The sequence below is a fragment of the Salmo salar genome, chromosome ssa14 (genome assembly GCF_905237065.1).
Source record: "Salmo salar chromosome ssa14, Ssal_v3.1, whole genome shotgun sequence".
In the NCBI taxonomy this organism is placed as follows: Eukaryota; Metazoa; Chordata; class Actinopteri; order Salmoniformes; family Salmonidae; genus Salmo; species Salmo salar.
The window spans coordinates 24,090,065-24,110,361 of NC_059455.1; the positions used below are offsets into that span (position 1 = coordinate 24,090,065).

Below are 20,297 nucleotides of genomic sequence, written 5' to 3' on the forward strand. Positions count from 1 at the left end.
GTTTGTGAATACGGTCTGTCAATTCACCAGATCTGACACCTAATGTGTATTCTGAGGATATATATTTGCTGCATTGGAAACAATGACATTTATTCTCCAAGTAAATGGTGTAAATTTGATTTGCAATTCAGTGCTTGTAATACATCTCAAAGAAAGATACTTATTAGTTAAATAGGTCTATGTAGCATAGGCAGGGATTACTGGAGGGAAGAGATTTCACTACTTGGATGTGTTCATTTTATTTCCATAATGTCACGTTTATTTCAAAACATTCTTTATGATTTATTGGACACTAATGTGGTTATTTTGGTTGTTATTCCTAATCTGAATATATAGACCAAGGTTGAAGTTGAGGTGAGCATGATGTGTCTGTCTTGTTGCAGACTACACACAGAGAGATTATACACCAACCAAACCAACCACAGTCAGAGTGTCAGTTTACTGTTGAGAGTTAGAAAAGTATAAATACACAGGGTGCAAGTTCAGAATTTGCTAGTGCATCAGCAGTTGTCCAGTTGTTATGTTAGTCACCCAATTAGCGAATGTCAGCTAATTATTTTAAATTGCTAGGTTAGGTAGTCTAGCCAGCTATCTAAATCTTGTAGTAGGCCTATTCATTATCAAATTACCAACCGGGCATACAGGGCATGTGCTCAGGGGCCCTAAACCTCCAGGGGGCCCCATTGCTTTTGTTAGTCACTCTCCAACAGATTTCATATGAACATGGCATAAGTCATGGGAAAATGTGTAGAATTGCAGGAAATTAGCTTCAAAACTTTCTCACCATGGCAAAAATGATAGAATCTCGCCTAGGGCCCGCAGAAGGCTAGAGGCGGCACTACACACACACACACACACACACACACACACACACACACACACACACACACACACACACACACACACACACACACTAAGAGGCCGGTAGCGGTGGCGCGTTGTCAGTGCAGTATCGCGATTGGGGAGTGTTTGTTATTGGTGGTGACGTATACACCCCCTCAACCCCACTCCCTCCTCTCCCGTTGTGCAGTGTCTCATTTGTGCAATTCTGAAGCTGGTCGTCTGTTCTCAGTGTTTATCTGGACGTCATGGCGGAGGGACGTGGAGAGCTACCGCCTCAGCCGCCACTTCATCTATCTTTACCCCCGGCCAGCAAGCGACCGTGCTTGCGCCCGGCTCCCCGAGGGCCTGGTCCGGGGCCTGGTCCGGGTTTTCCGAACTCTCGGTTTCGCTGCCCGGAATCTCTGTTGGATTGTGCCGCGAAGGCTGTAGCGGAGAAATGGGCCTTTGAGAGGGTGGAGGAGCGCTTCGAGCGGATCCCAGAGCCAGTACAGCGCCGTATAGTGTACTGGTCCTTTCCGAGGAACGAAAGGGAAATATGTATGTATTCATCGTTTCAATGCCGCGTCGCAGGCGAAGAGGGTCCGGCGGTGGGCACGGTGGCTCCCGCTGGATCCGGGTCTGTCCCCGGAGGGGTCGCCAATACGACGGCCGCCGCCGGGGCAGCGGGCACCGGAGATGGACTGCCTTTCCGCCGAGGCATACGGCTTTTGGAGACTGGTTGTGTGGAAAATGTCTTACAAGTCGGTAAGTGGAACAAACGCAGCACTTTGCCCTTGTCCCTCTTCTCCTCTTAAACGGCTTTTCACATGAATCTGTTCCAGCTAACTCGGTCAAGGAAGGGTAGGATGGCTTCTAGGAATTATAAGTTTTTCCATACAAACAAAACTATTGAAAACCTGGTCTATGTTGATGCAATTTTAGCATACGCCAATATTAATTTGGTTCGGATCGAATTAAGTGAGCAGAATGATCTACATTCGATTTGAAAAATCAGATGTCTGGCTAGGCTACTCTGTTTCAGTGGGAAGCAGGATACGTTGGTCTGTATCAGTTTAGCTGTTAATAAATTAAAGGTCTGTCAGTTGAGGAGCCTTTATTGTAGCCGTTTGTTCAAATGTGACACTGGCTTTACGCACACGAACTGAGACAAAGTATACTTTCCATAGCCTCAATATAGCGTTGAGTCGATTGAGCCGACCCAGCTATGTGTTGGCAACATTTAGCACTTTTTGTTCGTCGTCTAGGGCTACAGTATGGAAGGCTACGCTTTCCGTGCGCCGGACTGGCCGCTGAGGGGATCTAACACACGCGAATAAAATAGATCTCAATTAGTCCGTTTTACATTTTTATTATTTTACAACTCGATTGTGTCTTTTTGATAGATAAACGGTAGTTTGTGTTAGATAAAGGCGGTTATTGGGTATCTTATTATAATTAAGCCAACATAAGCCGCTTTGATCCAAATCCTATATCTTTTGTTTATTTGCTAGTTGGACAAGACAAAGGACTCGTATCCAATCTAGTATGGACATTTTTTTTGCAATGTTAACCAAGCATCGAACGCAAGTTTGGAAGTATTAAAATAGATCCGGATGCCTTACATTTTATAAAATCATATTAGTGCTGGGAAAATGTGTCTCGGGGTAGCTCCTCCGCTACACAATAGCTTTCCAGTTGAGATGATCAATATCGGTCTCGCATTTCCAATGCGATCACTGCAAAATAGCCACCACTGAGGGTTATTTTAGACCAAGGGACACTTCAGATGCTCCTCTCTCCAACGAAATATTGTTTTATTCATGCATCTGCCTCCATAAAATGTTAGACTTATCAAATCGTCATTATCTAAACCAATGGAGGGTTTGATTAACTTTTGTTTGGGGCTAGGAGCCAGATAAACATGTGGGTTTACACATCCCGACAACTGGAAACGGAATAGGCCTAGAACACGTTTTTATAGGTTACAGCGGAAGACTGGGTTATTGGCCTATGTGGAAATGCTTTGATTTCATATTGTTTCTGTACAATATTACTTGAAAATAATAAAGCACACCATATTAATATTATATTCTAAAAACATGATGATAAATCCCAAAGTTCAGTAAGGCGTAAGGAAATATGATAGCATGTGGAAATATAAAATCCACATGAATTATGCAGATATGTGTACGACAAGAGACAGCCAATTTGTGAACTCAAGTGATTTCGCTATGGAAATGTGTGGCTGAGTATGAAAAAACAACCAACATCAGCACAGTGGAGTCTGAGTTGTCCTTTGAAATATAGGCTATAATGTGCCTCAAAAGAGACACTTACCAGAGTTAGCCGTAAATAATGTATTTTCCCTCCGGGTCAATACAGGCCTGTGTTTACCTTTTTATGAGCAAAATGGAAAGCAGGTAAATGTTCACAGATGGGTCCCTGAGATTTCTATAAAGTAGAAATGAAATAGTTTTCTGCCATTTTTTTTTGTGGATCTTGTCTCTCCAACCAAATATTTGTTTAAAAAAGAATACGGTACATTAACTTTGTTTACACCACCAAGCCTTTCTACGAAGTGCATACATTCCTATGGTATAAACCAGCTACAGATGAGGGTTGCTTGTGCCTTCAAAATATTTAGGATAGTTTTCTACTTGCTCTCTGTGACTGCCAGAACTAACCAGCTCCCTGTATCTTAACCATGCTGTGGGATTTTTTATTTAGAGGGTTCTGCCTGGTGCTCCAGGTCAGCCTCAGCCTGCAAAGCAGATGGGATGTTTATAAATTAACAGCTTATATGAAGCTGTGGAGAAACCCATGGAACATGCAGCCCGTTTATGTTCTACCTTTTTGTATACTCAGTGAGTCTAGATTCGACGACTGGCACTTCTTCCTTGCTTGTTTGATAGTTCAGACGGAGCATTCCTCTCCTAGTCATCCAAAACCCTGTTACCTGCCTTGAGACGTTTAGCCAACTGTCAGAACAGAACAGGAGCAGGCCTGTTGCTAGCTCTCTCTCTCTATTGCCTCATGTCTGGATGGGCCCACCACTTCTTTTCACCAGAATTGTAATTCACATGCTGCAACAGTAAGCCCAAAAGTCCTTACTCAGCGCTTTTTATTTGTGTCAATGGGGGCAAACTCATCTGCAGTCAGGACAGTTGGCATGCAGTGGCTCATAAATAAATTCAGTGTTTGGATTTTTGAAATTAATTAGTATAGGTGCGTAATCAGTTGAAGACAAGAATACCAGTTTGGCCCAGATATATGCCTTTGTCTGGTGTGCTTAACTGTAAAGTTCCTTATTGCATGTGAACTCATCACATTGCACATATTAGCCTGTGCTCATAATCTACTCAGGGCTTTAGTCATAATTAGAATAATCAAAGCTAGTTGTGTTTGTGTATAATCCCCCCATCCCCCACACATGCCCAGCAGTCTCCTCATCGCCAGGCAGAATCTTATAAAGTCCTCAGAGAGGTTCCAGCTTTGAGTCAGGCTTCAGGATTATTGGGTCATGCTTTGTTACCCAGCTGTAGAAAAAGCCCTTGTTCACAGAAGGGGGAGGAGGAGGGTCTGTGTGTGTGGTGGGGGAGATTGTTATAAACATGGTCCTCTCTCTACCTCACCACGTTGTTTCATAAAGCTGTAATAGGTCCCTCTCTTTGAAGCTTCACTGACTTCCACTAGAGACGAAGCCATGCTTATGCTGGATTATGCAATTTAGCTCTTGAGATTCCTGTGACAATGTTTGGGGGGGGGTTTCAAGTCATGTGGGGCTTCTGCTATGAAGAGAGGGTTTAAGGGTGGCGGGTAGCCTAGCGGTTAAGACTGTTGGGCCTGTTGGGTTTGAATCCCTGAGCAGACTAGGTGAAAAACAATCTGTCTGTGCCCTTGAGCAAGGTACTTAACCCTAATTGCTCCTGTAAGTCGCTCTGGATAAGGGTGTCTGCTAAATGACTAAAATGTAAGTAAAAGGAAGTGATTGAGTTCAGCCAGGTCCATTCCTAGTCATCGATGATGTACCTCAGCCATGAGTCAAACAGGAGTCACCCACCTCTTGTGTGGAAGGGTGCGGGCCTAGTACGATCATGCCTTTTTGTTTTTCCATCTTGGCATCTCATTTGTAATACCTGTATTGTGGAAGGCATTTTTGGGTGTTTTGGGGTTTCGTTAGAAATGACACATGGCAAAATAAGTTGCGTTTAAACTAGATGATGCCATGTTAATGCTGCGGGTAGACAGCTGTTTAAATGTCTGTTTCTCTCCTCTCATTCTGTTACATTTTGGCTCTTCTACTTCCCTATTACAAAATGAAAACGACCCATTTACTAATGACTAACCCATAGTGTCTAGTCTACATTATAAAATGGATATGTATAGTTAGTAAATCTGTGCATGTACTAATGGACTTTACTTAGGCTATCCATTATTTGTTTTCTATTTCTTTTCGTGCCCTTACTGTAGGTTTTCCCAAACTCAAGTGAGTTTGGAGGTTGTTTCTTGGCTCGGTTTGAGGCAGATATTAATTTGTTGCTCCTCAATCATGTCACTACTCATAGTTAGCCCTATCCACCTCATTTTCAAATGTTGATATGGGACAGCCAAACAACAGAAGTGATGGATTCGACTTCCACTTTACTTCCCTACTGCAGCCCGCCGGTGGCAAACTTGCCTCAAGTTGCTAGAGTAAATTATTAGGAGGCAATTTATAGAGCATAAAAGTAAAGTAAACATGTATAAGTGTAACGATAAACTATAGGCTACATAGCCTAACTATAAAACGGTTGAGTATTAACACTAGAGGAGAGTTTATTGTTCTACAGTCCTACACCTGTCAATCAACCAGTGGTGTAAAGTACTTAAGTAAAAATACTTGAAAGTACAACTTATATAGGCCATCCAATGTATTCGGCGCATGTGACAAATAAAATTTGATTTGATTTAAGTCTTTTTTTGGGGGTATCTGTACTTTACTATTTGTATTTTTGAAAACGTTTACTTCTACTTCACCACATCCCTAAAAAAATGATGTACTTTTTACTCCATACATTTTCCCTGACACCCAAAAGTAGTCGTTAAAATTTGAATGCTTAGCAGGACAGAAAAGTTGTCTAATTCACACACTTATCAAGATAACATCCCTACTGCCTCTGATCTGGCAGACTCACTAAACACATGTTTCGTTTGTAAATTATGTCTAAGTGTTGGAGCGTGCCCCTGGCTATCTGTAAAAAAAATTATAATTATGCCATCTGGTTTGCTTTATATAAGGAATGTGAAATTATTTACACATACTTTTGATACTTTAGTATATTTAAAATCAAATACTTTTAGACTTGTACTCAAGTAGTATTTTACTGGGTTACTCACTTTTACTTGAGTGATTTTCTATTATGGTATCTTTACTTTTACTCAAGTATACTTTTTCCACCATTGCAATCATCTGATCAACATATGCTACTGCATGCTGCCTATTAATAAGGTGGTAACAAGTCCATTCGGTGTGTTTTTTGTCATATTGACAACTGATAATAATAGGCTACTTCAATGTACATGTAGGCCTAATGAAAAATAATATAGTAACTCGTATTTAAATGACGCCGTTTAGCCTGCACATATTTTACAGCATGTCAACATTGCCTCGTTGCTCAAATGGTTTGCAAGTGATTTCCATTTTTCTAATGGTTGTCAAGTCCTTTGGGTCTTGTTTTACTGTGCTCATCTCTCTGTCTGTCCTGTGCAACTATTTGCAAATTGCAATGAATCAGTAAAACAATGTCATCATAACCCGGCCAAAAGTGATCACACCAATGCACTTTCTCTCCTCAACTTTCCCCGACAGTTAATTTGCTGTAGGCCTGTTTTAAATTCAGCAAGAGCAAGTCTGCTCCACTATCAGGGCCGGCGTTATGGGCGGGGCCTGGCCCGCCCTACCGGACCTCCTTGCCCGTCCAAATAAATATAGAAATATCATTTATTTGACCGAGACGCATGCCGACAAAGATTCATCAATCTCAGATTTAAGCATCTAAGTGAGCGAAACAGTGTCCCTCTGTCTCAGTATGTGTAGACCACAGGAGGTTGGTGGCACCTGAATTCGGGAGGACAGGGTTGTGGTAATGGCTGGAGTGGTATAAGTGGAATGGTATCAAACACAATAAACATGGATTCCATGTGTTTGATGCCATTCCATTTCCTCCGCTCCAACCATTATGAGCTGTCCTCCCCTCCTCAGCCTCCACTGGTGTAGACCACGTATTGTATCTGATGCTGTCTGGACAAAAAGAGTATGGCATGTCATACTTTTTCTGGCCAGACAGCATCAGATACACGGGCCACTTATAGTAAGACAAAGGGGTGCTGTTTTGCTCTCCAGTTTCAGCAGAGAGGAAGAGACGAAGCGAGAGAACCCACTTTTGCCAAAATCGGTCTGAATAAGCACAATGCGTTTCTATGGGCATAAAATGCAGACCTAAGCTTGTCGCCTGCATTCTCGGCTTTGGAACAATGACTCACATTGTTAGGGAGGAGACATGATCACCTTATCATTATATACAGATCTTTGGTTTCAGGCACTTGCGAATAAAAAAGGAAAGTTGGCAGGTGAACAATGCACTGTTCGGATGCTGGCTTCCCCTATAGTATATTGATGTTTTGCCAAAATGTATATAATAATTACTTAATAAAATCATTCAAAATACATTACCAGAGAGTTTGACTTGGCCACAGAGGACCATTTAGCTTATTAAAAAAACATAGCTGTGGATTGTTTCAAATCACAACTGCATAGTCCTATGCCTACTTGTCAAGCCAGCTTTAGGGGCAACGCGTGTGGTAATAGGCCTAGTTGATTACTGAGTTGCGTCTGTCAGTAAAAAGCATTTAAAATGTGTGAAGATAATGTATCTGGAGTATTATTTAAAATGTTAAATTCGTGCACGCGCATGCGTGGTCCTGTGGAAAAAAACGGGTCTGCTTATAGAAATCAATACCCTTCCAACTGATTTTGTTCTGGCTCTGGCCACTATTGATTAGCCCTAGGCCTACATTTCTAGACAAGAAAATGATTCTTTCTACCTGGGCTACAACAACACAGTGCAATGAGAAATGTATTATTGTTAACAAGTGAGTACACAATTATTGTCTATAGGCTGTAAACTGCTAGCCTGGCTGACTCGCAACCCACGTGACTACACAGCGAGGCTGTTGTTAGCAAGACTAGTAAACTGCAGTGATATAGGCTAATTTGAATAAACGCTCAAACATCCTGTTTTGTTTCATGCCGAAATAACTGCATAGCCTACAGCCTAGGCCTGATTATGCAAGTATTTGGATCAGTTTGGGTCTATTCTCGATAGTTTAGTAGGTCCAGAAAGGTACATTAGCAGCCCACTCATGGTGTATTTTGTCAGGATGTAGCCTTTCAGTGTTAAGACAGGCAGCCTACTATAGGCTTCTCCTTTCCGACTCCCGGCCCGTTGTTAACTTCTTACATCTAGGGGTTCCGCTAGCGGAACCCCTCGCCAATATCAAATGGAAGAGCAAATACAAAACCTCAAATGCAATAATTTCAATTTTTCAAACATACGACTATTTTACACCATTTTAAAGATAAGACTCTCGTTAATCTAACCATATTGTCCGATTTCAAAAAGGCTTTACAGCGAAAGCAAAACATTAGATTATGTTAGGAGAGTACGTAGCCAAAAATATTCACACATCCATTTTCCAAGCAAGCATATATGTCACAAAAACCCAAAACACAGCTAAATGAAGCGCTATCCTTTGATGATCTTCATCAGATGACACTCCTAGGACATTATGTTATACAATACATGTATGTTTTGTTCAATCAAGTTCATATTTATATCAAAAAACACCTTTTTACATTGGCGTGTGATGTTCAGAACTAGTATTCCCACCGAAAACTTCCGGTGAATTTACTAAATTACTCATCATAAACGTTGACAAAATACATAACAATTATTTTAAGAATTATAGATACAGAACTCCTTTATGCAATCGCTATGTCAGATTTTAAAATAACTTTTCGGCGAAAGCACATTTTGCAATATTTGGGTACGTTTTTCATCCGGCTGTGAAAATACTGCCCCCTATAGCGAAGAGGTTAATGCTGTAGCCTATTTTACATTCCGCAAGCAAGAGTGCATTTGTCCTCCAATAGACTCTCAGTGAATAAAATATGTGGAAATAAGTGTCCAACAAGCTTTTGTACTCTGTTTTTTACTGGGACTGCATAAGATTTAAGTGGAATAGCCTAGGTGGTGGAGAGGCCAGTTGTGTAATTGCGCAACAGAACAATGAAGACAGACAGACTCGAGACGTATAGCCTAACAGGCTGACTACACCGCTCGCGTTGCGTGCGCGTTGGAAAATAAATTAAGAAATCTATGTTATTCAATTATTGCACCCACACTGCTCGCGCGCGCCAACGAGCGTCTGTGTTGCCAAGGGCTAAAATAGAAATCAGTTCTATTTCTGACGCAGATCGCGCTGCAAGTCCTGTCTCTCCCATCTCTCATTGGTTTATAGAAGCAGGTACCCACGTGCCATCTCCTCATTGGTTATATCCACGTGGGTGACTGAAAGACGAACGAGGTCAGTGGCAGTAATGCAGCTAATTGATGAAAGTTGCCAATCGCAATATAAAGTCAGGAGAAGAAAAATCCTGGAAGGAAGAGAGATGACTAGAAACGATTCGGTTGACCGTTTTATGTGTGGATTAATTGGCAGAGTAGAGGACCTTGTGCATTTCAGGTAAAATAACAACTCAACGTTTATATCCCAGGACAAATTAGCTAGCAACAGCAAGCTAGCTAAATAGGACAAATTAGCTAGCAAGTGCAAGCTAACTAGCTAAATTGCCATACATTTTTAATGTTTTTCGACCTGTCCACAAATTAATATAATTGGTTCAGAGTTTGTTTTAATATTTTAACCTGCGCGTCGTGATCGCGTTTGGCGTGGGGGTACAAAATATATTTATGCATGATGGCGCATAAATAAGTAGAAGTTAGAAGCATATGCATATTAACCCATCCATTTATGAAGAGAATATATCTGTCAATTTACACTGTGAAAAAAATGTGAAAGTGACAAGATAGGCTACCTATGATTTCGTTATGTACGCTCCAGTCCCCGGGCACGCAGCTCGAAAAACTACCGTATTGATTCTGTTTTTTAGGGACAATAAATGTATCCTACCTATGCTACAACAACACAATATAATGCAGAATGTTATTGTTTTCAAGGGAGTACAAAACTCTTGTCTGTAAACCACAGGGAATGGCCTATGTCATTTGAATAACCGCTCATAAGCCCGGCGTTTTGAATGCATATTCATTTAGAAATAACTGCGTCTAGCCAGCCTGATTGGGCAGTCATTTGGATCAGTTATGATTCTTTTTATCGTCAATTTAGCCTACAAGGTCCAGGCACATTAGCAGGCCAGTAATATGGTTTATTTAGTCAGGATCTATCGGATAACAGAAACATGCTAATGCAGGGATTTCTAGTGGCACACATATGAATTATGACAATGTGAGTGTGCGGAGGAAGTGGTTATAAAAGCGTTCGAAAATCAGGCGGATATTTCTGAAGGTCTTTGTCTTAAGAGTGGTAACTCTCATTGTGGTCTTTGTATTCTAGGTCAAATATTACCTCAGAACCTATACAAGTTTTTAAAAAGGGACCACAAATTCTGCTCCGTCTCTCATCGCCCAGACAGATAATATTTATTCAAGACAATTAATTCCATGCCTGCAAGCCTTAAAGAAAATCAGTCAAACAGATCTTCTCTTCACACTTATTAGAACTCTCAGGTTTGAAGGGCACAGCCATTAAAATCCTTTTCTGTCTCTATCAAAGGAGAGAAATTAATTTGGTCAGGGGAAGGGAGCGGTGGGGCTTAAGTATGCAAAAGGATTAATCAGGGGAGAGTACAAAATGCTCCTTCTGATAAAGCAAGGTGAACACATACACACGCGCGCACACACACACACACACACACACAGGCTCTATAGTTGCTAGGCCAACACAATGTTGCTGTAAAGTTGTGGGAATGTGTTATATAAGCTTTAGTGACTGACCCTGAGGACAGACCTTGTAAAGAGGAGCCATGCTGACTGACTGTATGTATAGCCATGCTTCTTCCGCTCATGTGCCACATGTATTCAGATCTAGTCCCCAGTTACTGTTGCTTGTTTTCATGTTTACACTGGAACAAGATGCTAACCAGCTACAGCACCATTCGCATTCCACCCCTCTCATCTAACATGTGTTGTCTGTAGGGGTTTCATAACAATGATTTACCTTGGGTTCGGTGCATTCTCAAATACTGAAAATCAATGTGACTTTGCCCCCTTTGTATTTGTTGCCTGCCTCCTGCCCAGCAATACCTTCTGATTGATTTGACTTTATCAGTAATACACACTGCTCAGCCCAGGTCCCACACTTTTACAGACCTGACTTGTGGAAGAATATGCTGCTTGTTCTACAGGGAGATAATGGGTTTATTCATTCCACTGTCTATCACTGATCTCTAGCTTCCACCATATTGATAGGTTTGGCCCAGTGGTAATGTTTAGCTTCCTCCTCCTCTCCGTTCCCTGGCTGGCGCCGAGGGCCCCATGCACATACCTGGTGGTGTGTCATGTGCGTCAGTCACTAACCGTTCTGCCTTTTATCCGTGTTTTATTGGAGCTAACAACTTTCCGTAGCACACACATACACTGTTCCCTGCTCAAACCCATAACACAGGGTCAAGGAGAATGACTGCAAAAGTTAGTTCCTATTGAAGTCATCATGCGTCAGTGTTGGGATATCCTGTTAGTCCTCACACCAGCAGGTATATATTATACAGTTGTTATCACAAGGTGCTGCTGCAATGTGACTTATTGTGGCCAGCTTGGAGATTATTATTACAGAGCTAATACTGATTGTTGGGGTGGGATTGGCGTCTGGCTTCTTTGTTTGGATTCCCCATGTCTTACTCATTGTTAGAAAAAAGGTTTGGACCAAATCGGATGTTAGGTACTATATTTATAGGAATCCTATAAATGTAAAATGATCGATTTGGGTGCAATACTTTAAACTTAATTTCTAAGAGATCAAATTTATATTTCAACAAAATAATGTTGCAAGAATGCTAATCTTATCTGTTCCTAACCACAGAAACAATTTCAGAACAATCTGAGATGGTGGGGGTCGAAATCCTCTTTCTTGTGCTTTTAGAGATGGAACGACTCTGAAAAGATTTGTCATGGGTCCTCGGATCCTGAAAAATTTCTACAGCTGCACCATTGAGAGCATGCATCACAGGTTGGTATGGCAACTGCTTGGCATGGCAACTGCTTGGCATCCAACCGCAAGGTGCTACAGAAGGTAATGCGGACAATCCAGAACATCACTGGGGCCAAGCTCCCTGCCATCCAGGACCTTTATACCTGGTTGTGACAGAGGAAAGCCCTGAAAATGGTCAAAGACTCCAGCCACCCAAGTCGTAAACTGTTATCGCTGCTACTGCATGTCAATCAGTACCGAGGCACCAAGTCTGGAACCAACAGGACCCTGAACAGCTTTTACCCCTAAGCCTTAAGACTGTTAAATAGTTAGTCTATCTATTTTTTTAACTATCTGCATTGAACCTTTTTGTACAACCTTTTTTTGACTCATCATGCTGCTGCTACTGTTTACTATCGGTCATTTTATTCCTAGCTATATGTTCACATCTACCACAATGATCTCATACCCCTGCACATTAACACGGTACTGGTACCCCTTGTATATAGCCATATTATCGTTACTTGGTTTACTTTTCTATTGTTTTGCTATTTTCTTTCTCTTTGCAATGTTGGGAAGGGTCCGTAAGCATTTCACTGTTAGTCTACACCTGCTGTTTACCAAGAATGTGAAAAATAAAATGTAATTTGATTTGAAATGCAAACGATCACCAGGGGTAATAAAAAGACCATGGAAAGAGAAGGCAAATCAGCCCAAGGAATGGAAAAAGTGGTTGGGATACACAAATTGAATAGAGAGTAGGGAGAGATCATCAATCAACCCATATCCTGGGCTACTAAAAGATTGTGTGAAGCCAAGCAAAAACTCCTCCGACTTCCCTTCTGTCAAAGTCTTCAAATTTAGAGAGAGTGGCATCGGCACTGGGATGTAACATAAAACTTGGAGAGGAGGAAATGCAGCCACAGAGCAACCAGCCTCTTCCATACAAGCCTTTTATCCAGCTGAGTTTTTGTGTGCTGGGAGTTGTGGCCAGTTCACATGGAAACTTAATTTTCTCCATCTGGACTGCGGGGAAGGCTAATGTGTTGATGAAGGGGTCAAATATCCTGCCAGAGGGTAGAAACAGGAGAAAGGGAGAGGCAAAGAAAGAATGAGAGCGAGGCCTCTGTGGCAGTCAGTTATGTGTGAAACATTATGCACATTTCTAATGGGGAGACTCAGATTGTTGTTAAGATGTTTTGGCTATGTAAAAATCCTCTCTTATACAGTAGATGCTCCTCTTTTTGCTTGCTGGTCAAGTGACCAGTCTGGCATTGATCAAATCAAATATAATTGTATTTGTCACAAGCGCCAAATACAACAGATGTAGACCTTACAGTGAAATGCTTACTTACAAGCCCTTAACCAACAATGCAGTTTAACGAAAAATAAGTGTTCGGTAAAAAATAAGCTGGAGGAAATAAAAATAACAAATTAAAGAGCAGCAGTAAAATAACAGTAGTGTGGCTATATACAGGGGGTACTGGTACAGAGTCAATGTGCAGGGGCACAGATTAGTCAAGGTAATATGTACAGTTGAAGTCGGAAATGTACATACACCTTAGCCAAATACATTTCAACTCACTTTTTCACAGTTGCTGACATTTAATCCTGGTAAAAATTCCCTGTTTTAGGTCAGTTATTTTAAGAATGTGAAATGTCAGAATAATAGTAGAGAGAGTGACTTATTTCAGCTTTTATTTCTTTCATCACATTCCCAATGGGTCAGAAGTTTACATACACTCAATTAGTATTTGGTAGCATTGCCTTTAAATTGTTGAACTTGGGTCAAATGTTTTGGATAGCCTCCCACAAGCTTCCCATAATAAGTGGGGTGAATTTTGGCCCATTCCTCCTGACAGAGCTGGTGTAACCGAGTCAGGTTTGTAGGCCTCCTTGCTCGCACACACATTTTTCAGTTCTGCCCACAAATTTGGGATTGAGGTCAGGGCGTTGTGATGGCCACTCCAATACCTTGACTTTGTTGTCCTTAAGCCATTTTGCCACAACTTTGGAAGTATGCTTGGGGTCATTGTCCATTTGGAAGACCCATTTGCGACCAAGCTTTAACTTCCTGACTGATGTTGCTTCAATATATCTACATAATTTTCCTCCCTCATGATGCTATTTATTTTGTGAAGTGTACCTGTGGATGTATTTGAAGGCCTACCTTCAAACTCTGTGCCTCTTTGCTTGACACCATGGATGACATCATCGTCTCTCCTGCAGCAAAGCACCCCCACAACATGATGCTGCCACCCCCATGCTTCACAGTTGGGATGGTGTTCTTTGGCTTGCAAGACTCCCCCTTTTTCCTACAAACGTAACGATGGTCATTATGGCCAAATAGTTATATTTTTGTTTCATCAGACCAGAGGACATTTCTCCAAACATTGTCCCCATGGGCAGTTGCAAACCGTAGTCTGGCTTTTTTTATGGCGGTTTTGGAGCAGTGGCTTCTGCCTTGCTGAGCGGCCTTTCAGGTTATGTCGATATAGGACTCGTTTTACTGTGGATATAGATACTTTTGTACGTTTTCCTCCAGAATCTTCACAAGGTCCTTTGCTGTTGTTCTGGGATTGGTTTACATTTTTCGCACCAAAGTACGTTCATCTCTAGGAGACAGAGCGTGTCTCCTTCCTGAGCGGTATGATGGCTGCGTGGTCCCATGCTGTTTATACTTGCGTACTATTGTTTGTACAGATGAAGGTGGTACCTTCAGGAATTTGGAAATTGCTCTCAAGGATGAACCAGACTTGTGGAGGTCTACAATTTTTTTCTGAGGTCTTGGCTGATTTCTTTTGATTTTCCCATGATGTCAAGCAAAGAGGCACAGAGTTTGAAGGTAGGCTTTCAAATACATCCACAGGTACACCTCCAATAGGCTAATTGACATCATTTGAGTCAATCAGAAGCTTCTAAAGCCATGACATCATTTTCTGGAATTTTCCAAGCTGTTTAAAGGCACAGTCAACTTAGTGTATGTAAACTTCTGACCCACTGGAATTGTGATACAGTGAATTATAAGTGAAATAATCTGTCTGTAAACAATTGTTGGAAAAATGACTTGTGTCATGCACAAAGTAGATGTCCTAACCGACTTGCCAATACCTATAGTTTGTTAACAAGACATTTGTGGAGTGGTTTAAAAACAAGTTTTATTGACTCCAACCTAAGTGTATGTAAACTTCCGACTTCAACTGTACATGTTGGTAGAGTTAAAGTGACTATGCATAGATAATAAACAGAGTAGCAGCAGTGTAAAAGAGGGGTCTGGGTAGCCCTTTGATTAGCTGTTCAGGAGTTTTATGGCTTGGGGTGTAGACGCTGTTAAGAAGCCCTTTGGACCTAGACTTGGCGCTCCAGTACTGCTTGCCGTGCGGTAGCAGAGAACAGTCTGTGACTAGGGTGGCTGGAGTCTTTGACCATTTTTAGGGCCTTCCTCTGACCGCCAGGTATAGAGGTCCTGGATGGCAGGGAAGCTTGGCCCCAGTGATGTACTGGGCTGTAAGCACTACCCTCTGTAGTGCCTTGCAGTCGGAGGCCGAGCAGTTGCCATACCAGGCAGTGACGCAACCAGTCAGGATGCTCTCGATGGTGCAGCTGTTGAACTTTTTGAGGATCTGAGGACTCATGCCAAATCTTATAAGTTTCCTGAGGGGGAATAGGCTTTGTCGTACCATCTTCATGACTGTCTTGGTGTGTTTGGACCATGATAGTTACATCCCTGTCGATGAGAATGGGGGCATGCTCGGTCTTCCTTTTCCTGTCGTCCACGATGAGCTCCTTTGTTTTGCTCACATTGCCAGGTCTCTGACCTCCACCCTATATGCTGTATCATCATTGTCCGTGATCAGGCCTACCACTGTGTCGTCGACAAACGTAATGATGGTGTTGGAGTCGTGCCTGGCCATGCAGTCGTGGGTGAACAGGGAGTACAGGAGGGGACTGAGCACACACCCCTGATTCCCCGTTTTGAGGATCAGCGTGGCAGATGTGTTGTTACCTACCCTTACCACCCGGGGGTGGCCCGTCAGGAAGTCCAGGATCCAGTTGCAGAGGGAGGTGTTTAGTCCCAAGGTCCTGAGCTTTGAGGGCACTATGGTGTTGAAAGCTGAGCTGTAGTCATTGAATACCATTCTCACATAAGTGTTGCTTTTGTCCAGGTGGGAAAGGGCAGTGTGGAGTGCAATAGACATTGCATCATCTGTGGATCTGTTGGGGCGGTATGAAAATTGGAGTGGGTCTAGGGTTTGTGGGATGATGGTATTGATGTGAGCCATGACCAGCCTTTCAAAGCACTTCATGGCTACAGACATGAATGCTACGCGTCGGTAGTCATTTAGGCAGGCTACCTTAGTGTTCTTGGGCACAGGGACTATGGTGGGCTGCTTAAAACATGTTGGTATTACAGACTTAATCAGGGAGAGGTTGAAAATGTCAGTGAAGACACTTGCCAGTTGGTCAGTTCATGTTCAGAGTACACGTCCTGGTAATCCGTCTGGCCCTGCGGCCTTGAATGTTGACCTGTTTAAAGGTCTTACTCACATCGGCTGTGGAGAGCGTGATCACCGTCGTCCGGATCACCGAGGGATCATTTTGATGCGGTGCACTTTAAGATCCTTTCTTCATTTTATTGACAAAAATGTAATTTCTCTTCAGACAATATTTTCCTGTGTTTCATTGAATTAATGGGCTGTTTTAACAGCTCTGAATATTGATGTAAACTAAACGATTCAACCACAGCACGTCTCCACTATAACATTCATTGTATATCCACAAAGCGGAGGTCGCATTTGCACACATTTTGTTCTTTCGAAGCCACTTGATGACCTTTTTTCTGTCTGGGATATGTCCTGTAATTGCTGTCCATATAAATGTTAGAGTATCGCCTTGTCTCCGTACTGCTCTAGAGACTGAGGCGCCGCCCCAAATGGGACCCTATAGTGCACTACTTTTTACCATAGTGCACTATACAGTGAATAGTGTGCCATTTGGGGTGCAGCCTGGGATGAGATTGCAAGATTGAACATCAAGGATTTTCTGAGCCAATTAGATTTGGCCTTTTAACTCTGTCCATTATAGCTGTGTTTGGTCACCATTGTTTGTTCTGTGTCGAACAGCAAATGTCAATGTCACGGACCTAGGGCTGTTACAGTGGTAACTCTTCAACCTTTCCATAGAAATTAAAACATTTCCCCCCCAGACCTGAAAGGCAATGGGTAATGCTATTTGTAGTCATTTGAACAGATATTGGTCAGAAAGTCCGTTTCACTTATCAAAAACCGGCAGTTACTATTGCGATGGTCACGTGTTGCACAGGAGGCCTTGACAATGGGGTGCTGTTACTATAAGCAAGACAGTAACTGCAGCCCATAGCTCCTCATTGTGGAGCACGTTAGCATGACGTTCTGTTAAGCCATTTCCAGTTGTCATGGAAAATGTCTATTAGCTTCTTCAGCGTTACAATCGCCGACAGTTAAGCGAGCGGGAATAAAAATACTGCGGATTCCACCTCCGTTGTCTTGTCTTAATGGTCATTTGTCCAAGCCGACCGTGTCCTCTCTGAGTTCATAGGTGTTCATGTAAGTGAGGTCTTATTATTGTCATAGAGCATTAGGGTCTGCTAGCAACTCTATTTATAAACACAAAGAAACAGAAATGACACAATCACCACAGCCGATACATGCCCACACCTGTCCATTAACAAATACGCAGTAACTCTACGCCAGCATCGCTCAATAGTCAGTTATTAGGCCTACACCAGAGACGGGGGAGTGAATATCTAGCTCTAAGTTATTCAAAGCAGTTAAAACCAGTCCCTGTTTTTGCATTGAAAAATTGTACTCCCTGTTAAATATTGATAGCCTCCTCAAGCTAAAGCCTGGCTAAGTAGAAATGGTGCATAATTGTATTGTGGGGCTGCTACTCATTACTCAGGCTTGTCTATTAAATGAACACAATATAAATACCAATTGCTATGGTCTCTCTTCTCTCCTCTCTCTCCTTCTGCCTACCGGCTCTCTTTTTCAATATGGGCTAATGACAGGGCTGCGTTTCCCTGCAGTGGTTCTGCTGATACGGCCCATTAGGCACTTGGTTCTCACAGCCAGGCAGCTGAATGAACAGATGACTGCAGGAAAAAGGGGTGGAGGGTTGAGGAGGAGGGGTAAGGGAAAAAAAGAACTGAAAGGCAAATATGAAAGGCAGAGTAAATAAGCAACCTGTCACCTCCCCCACCAGTGGTGACAAAAAAAACTACGGCACCCCAGCGAAGGAAGCTGGCGTCAGAGACACCTCATTAGTCTCCCACAACCCTGACTGACACACTGCATGCCACGGGGAGAGAGGGCGAGGGGACACGCAAACATGCAGGGAGAGAGAGGGGACACGGACAGAAACAGCCAGTACGCCTCTTGCCCTACCCTGCAACATGATTAATGTGGGCAACAGCCGCGGGGCTGTGGGCTGCATCTGAACCCCTAGCCCCCACGCTCTCTTTCACAGCCCCCTAACCCCAAGCTGCACCACCTCCTCCTCCCCTCCAACGTCCCAGCTTTCCCCGGTCGCTCAGCTCACTAACAAAGGTGGTGCCACTGAAGACGCAGTATTGAATTGTAATCCAATATGGCCTCTGACTGCAGCCTAGCTGCCCTGCATTGAAAGGAGACGGAGGTGGAACTCACTGGTTGTGTCTGAATGGCACCCTATCCCCTACATAGTGCACATATATGGCTCTGGTCAAAAGTAGTGCACTTTAATAGGGAATAAGGTGCAATTTCAGAAACAGCCAGTGGCTTGGCTCAGTTTACCTCCCGTTCCCCCCACAAATACCGTGAAACCAAACCACAAGGTTGGCTGTTTAAATTGAGCTCAGGAAGTATAGTGAGTCCTCTGGACATTTATAAATGGTACTGGTACTCCCCTGTCATTATACCAAACTGGTACTTGAGAACATTCCCCCTCTGCTCCCAATGTGTGCCTAGTTTCCTGTCCTACATTTGACACTGAATTTCCAGAGTGTCTGCGCTGCACAGAAGTCATGTATGTGGAGGAAGGGGGGCAGACAACCATGGATAGCCCTGGTCTGCCTGCCCAGCGCTGCTGATGGCCAGAGGGGAAGGGGAAGGGGGGCGACCCACCCGGGTGAGTGTGTGTTTGAATGGAGGGATTCTGGTATATGTCATGGTCTAACAGGATCAGGCTGCCCCCCACCCCCCTCACACACACTACCACCACCTCACTCCCTAAGCCTCTTTTTCTTAGCGTAGTGGTATTATGAAAAGCACTAGCAGTGGAGATGATGATATTGGTGTTTTATAAGCATGGTTGTAAAGAAAGTTATACTACATACACCTTGAACCCTAGTTATTAGTTGACTGGTAAGGTTTAGGCCTAGTAGAAATGTGCTACGCCCATTGCATACAATACTGACCGTCTCTGGTCTCATGATGTCAGAAGTGCTGAGCAAGCCCTGCCACAACGACAGACTAGCCAATCATTCATCAGCTACACTCCACAGGTGCTTATTTAAATTAGACATATGGATGTTCCTGGTAATAACTACCATTTAGTAGTTACTCACAGCTGTAGAAACATTTGAACAATGAGGCCACGCAGCCGTTTTAATCAATGGTGCCATGTGAGCACCGTGTGTAAGTAGCTAGCTAAATACAGTGGTCCAATTTGTTCCGTTGACACTGTGGCTGTGGTGGGTTTGAGGGTAGAAGAGAAGCGATATCTTCTTATCTGACTCCCCCTTACCCATCTATTTTCATCCCCATGCAGTCCCAAACTCTATCCCTCCACCACCACTTTTGATTTTAAATTCAAATTTTTACTTAGTTTAATTTTGCCTCAAAAGAGGGAGAGGGGCGCGCTAAGCACTTTTTGTGCTGCGGCAGCAGAAAGAAGCAGCCAGTGTGCGTCTGGAAAATGTAAATCAGTGTTGAAAGTGTTGTGCGTTATCTTGGGGATGAAACTGCCTGCTGCAACAATAGGATTAAAGCACAACGGATGAAAGAAGCAATTAAACACTATCTGATAAGATTACCTCAGAAAGGCACTTTATTTCTGAGGTTCCACCTCTTCTTATAAGGTGTTCCACATCCTCTTGAGCCATAGTGGTCGTGGGGAGAGTTTCTGACAGGTAAGACAAATGTCTTGAT

The 20,297-nt window shown here is 42.8% G+C and overlaps 1 protein-coding gene across 3 annotated transcripts in view; it reads left to right on the forward strand.

Moving 5' to 3' along the window:
* Window positions 1-1,032: 1,032 nt before the first annotated feature.
* Window positions 1,033-20,297, forward strand: part of zswim5 (zinc finger, SWIM-type containing 5) — a 57,417-nt gene continuing 38,152 nt past the window's right edge. For all 3 annotated transcript variants that reach the window (XM_014140442.2, XM_014140443.2, XM_014140444.2), the window contains exon 1: window positions 1,033-1,587. In XM_014140442.2, coding sequence (XP_013995917.1) covers window positions 1,089-1,587 — 499 coding nt within the window. In that variant the 5' untranslated portion in view covers window positions 1,033-1,088. The remainder of the gene's footprint in view (window positions 1,588-20,297) is intronic.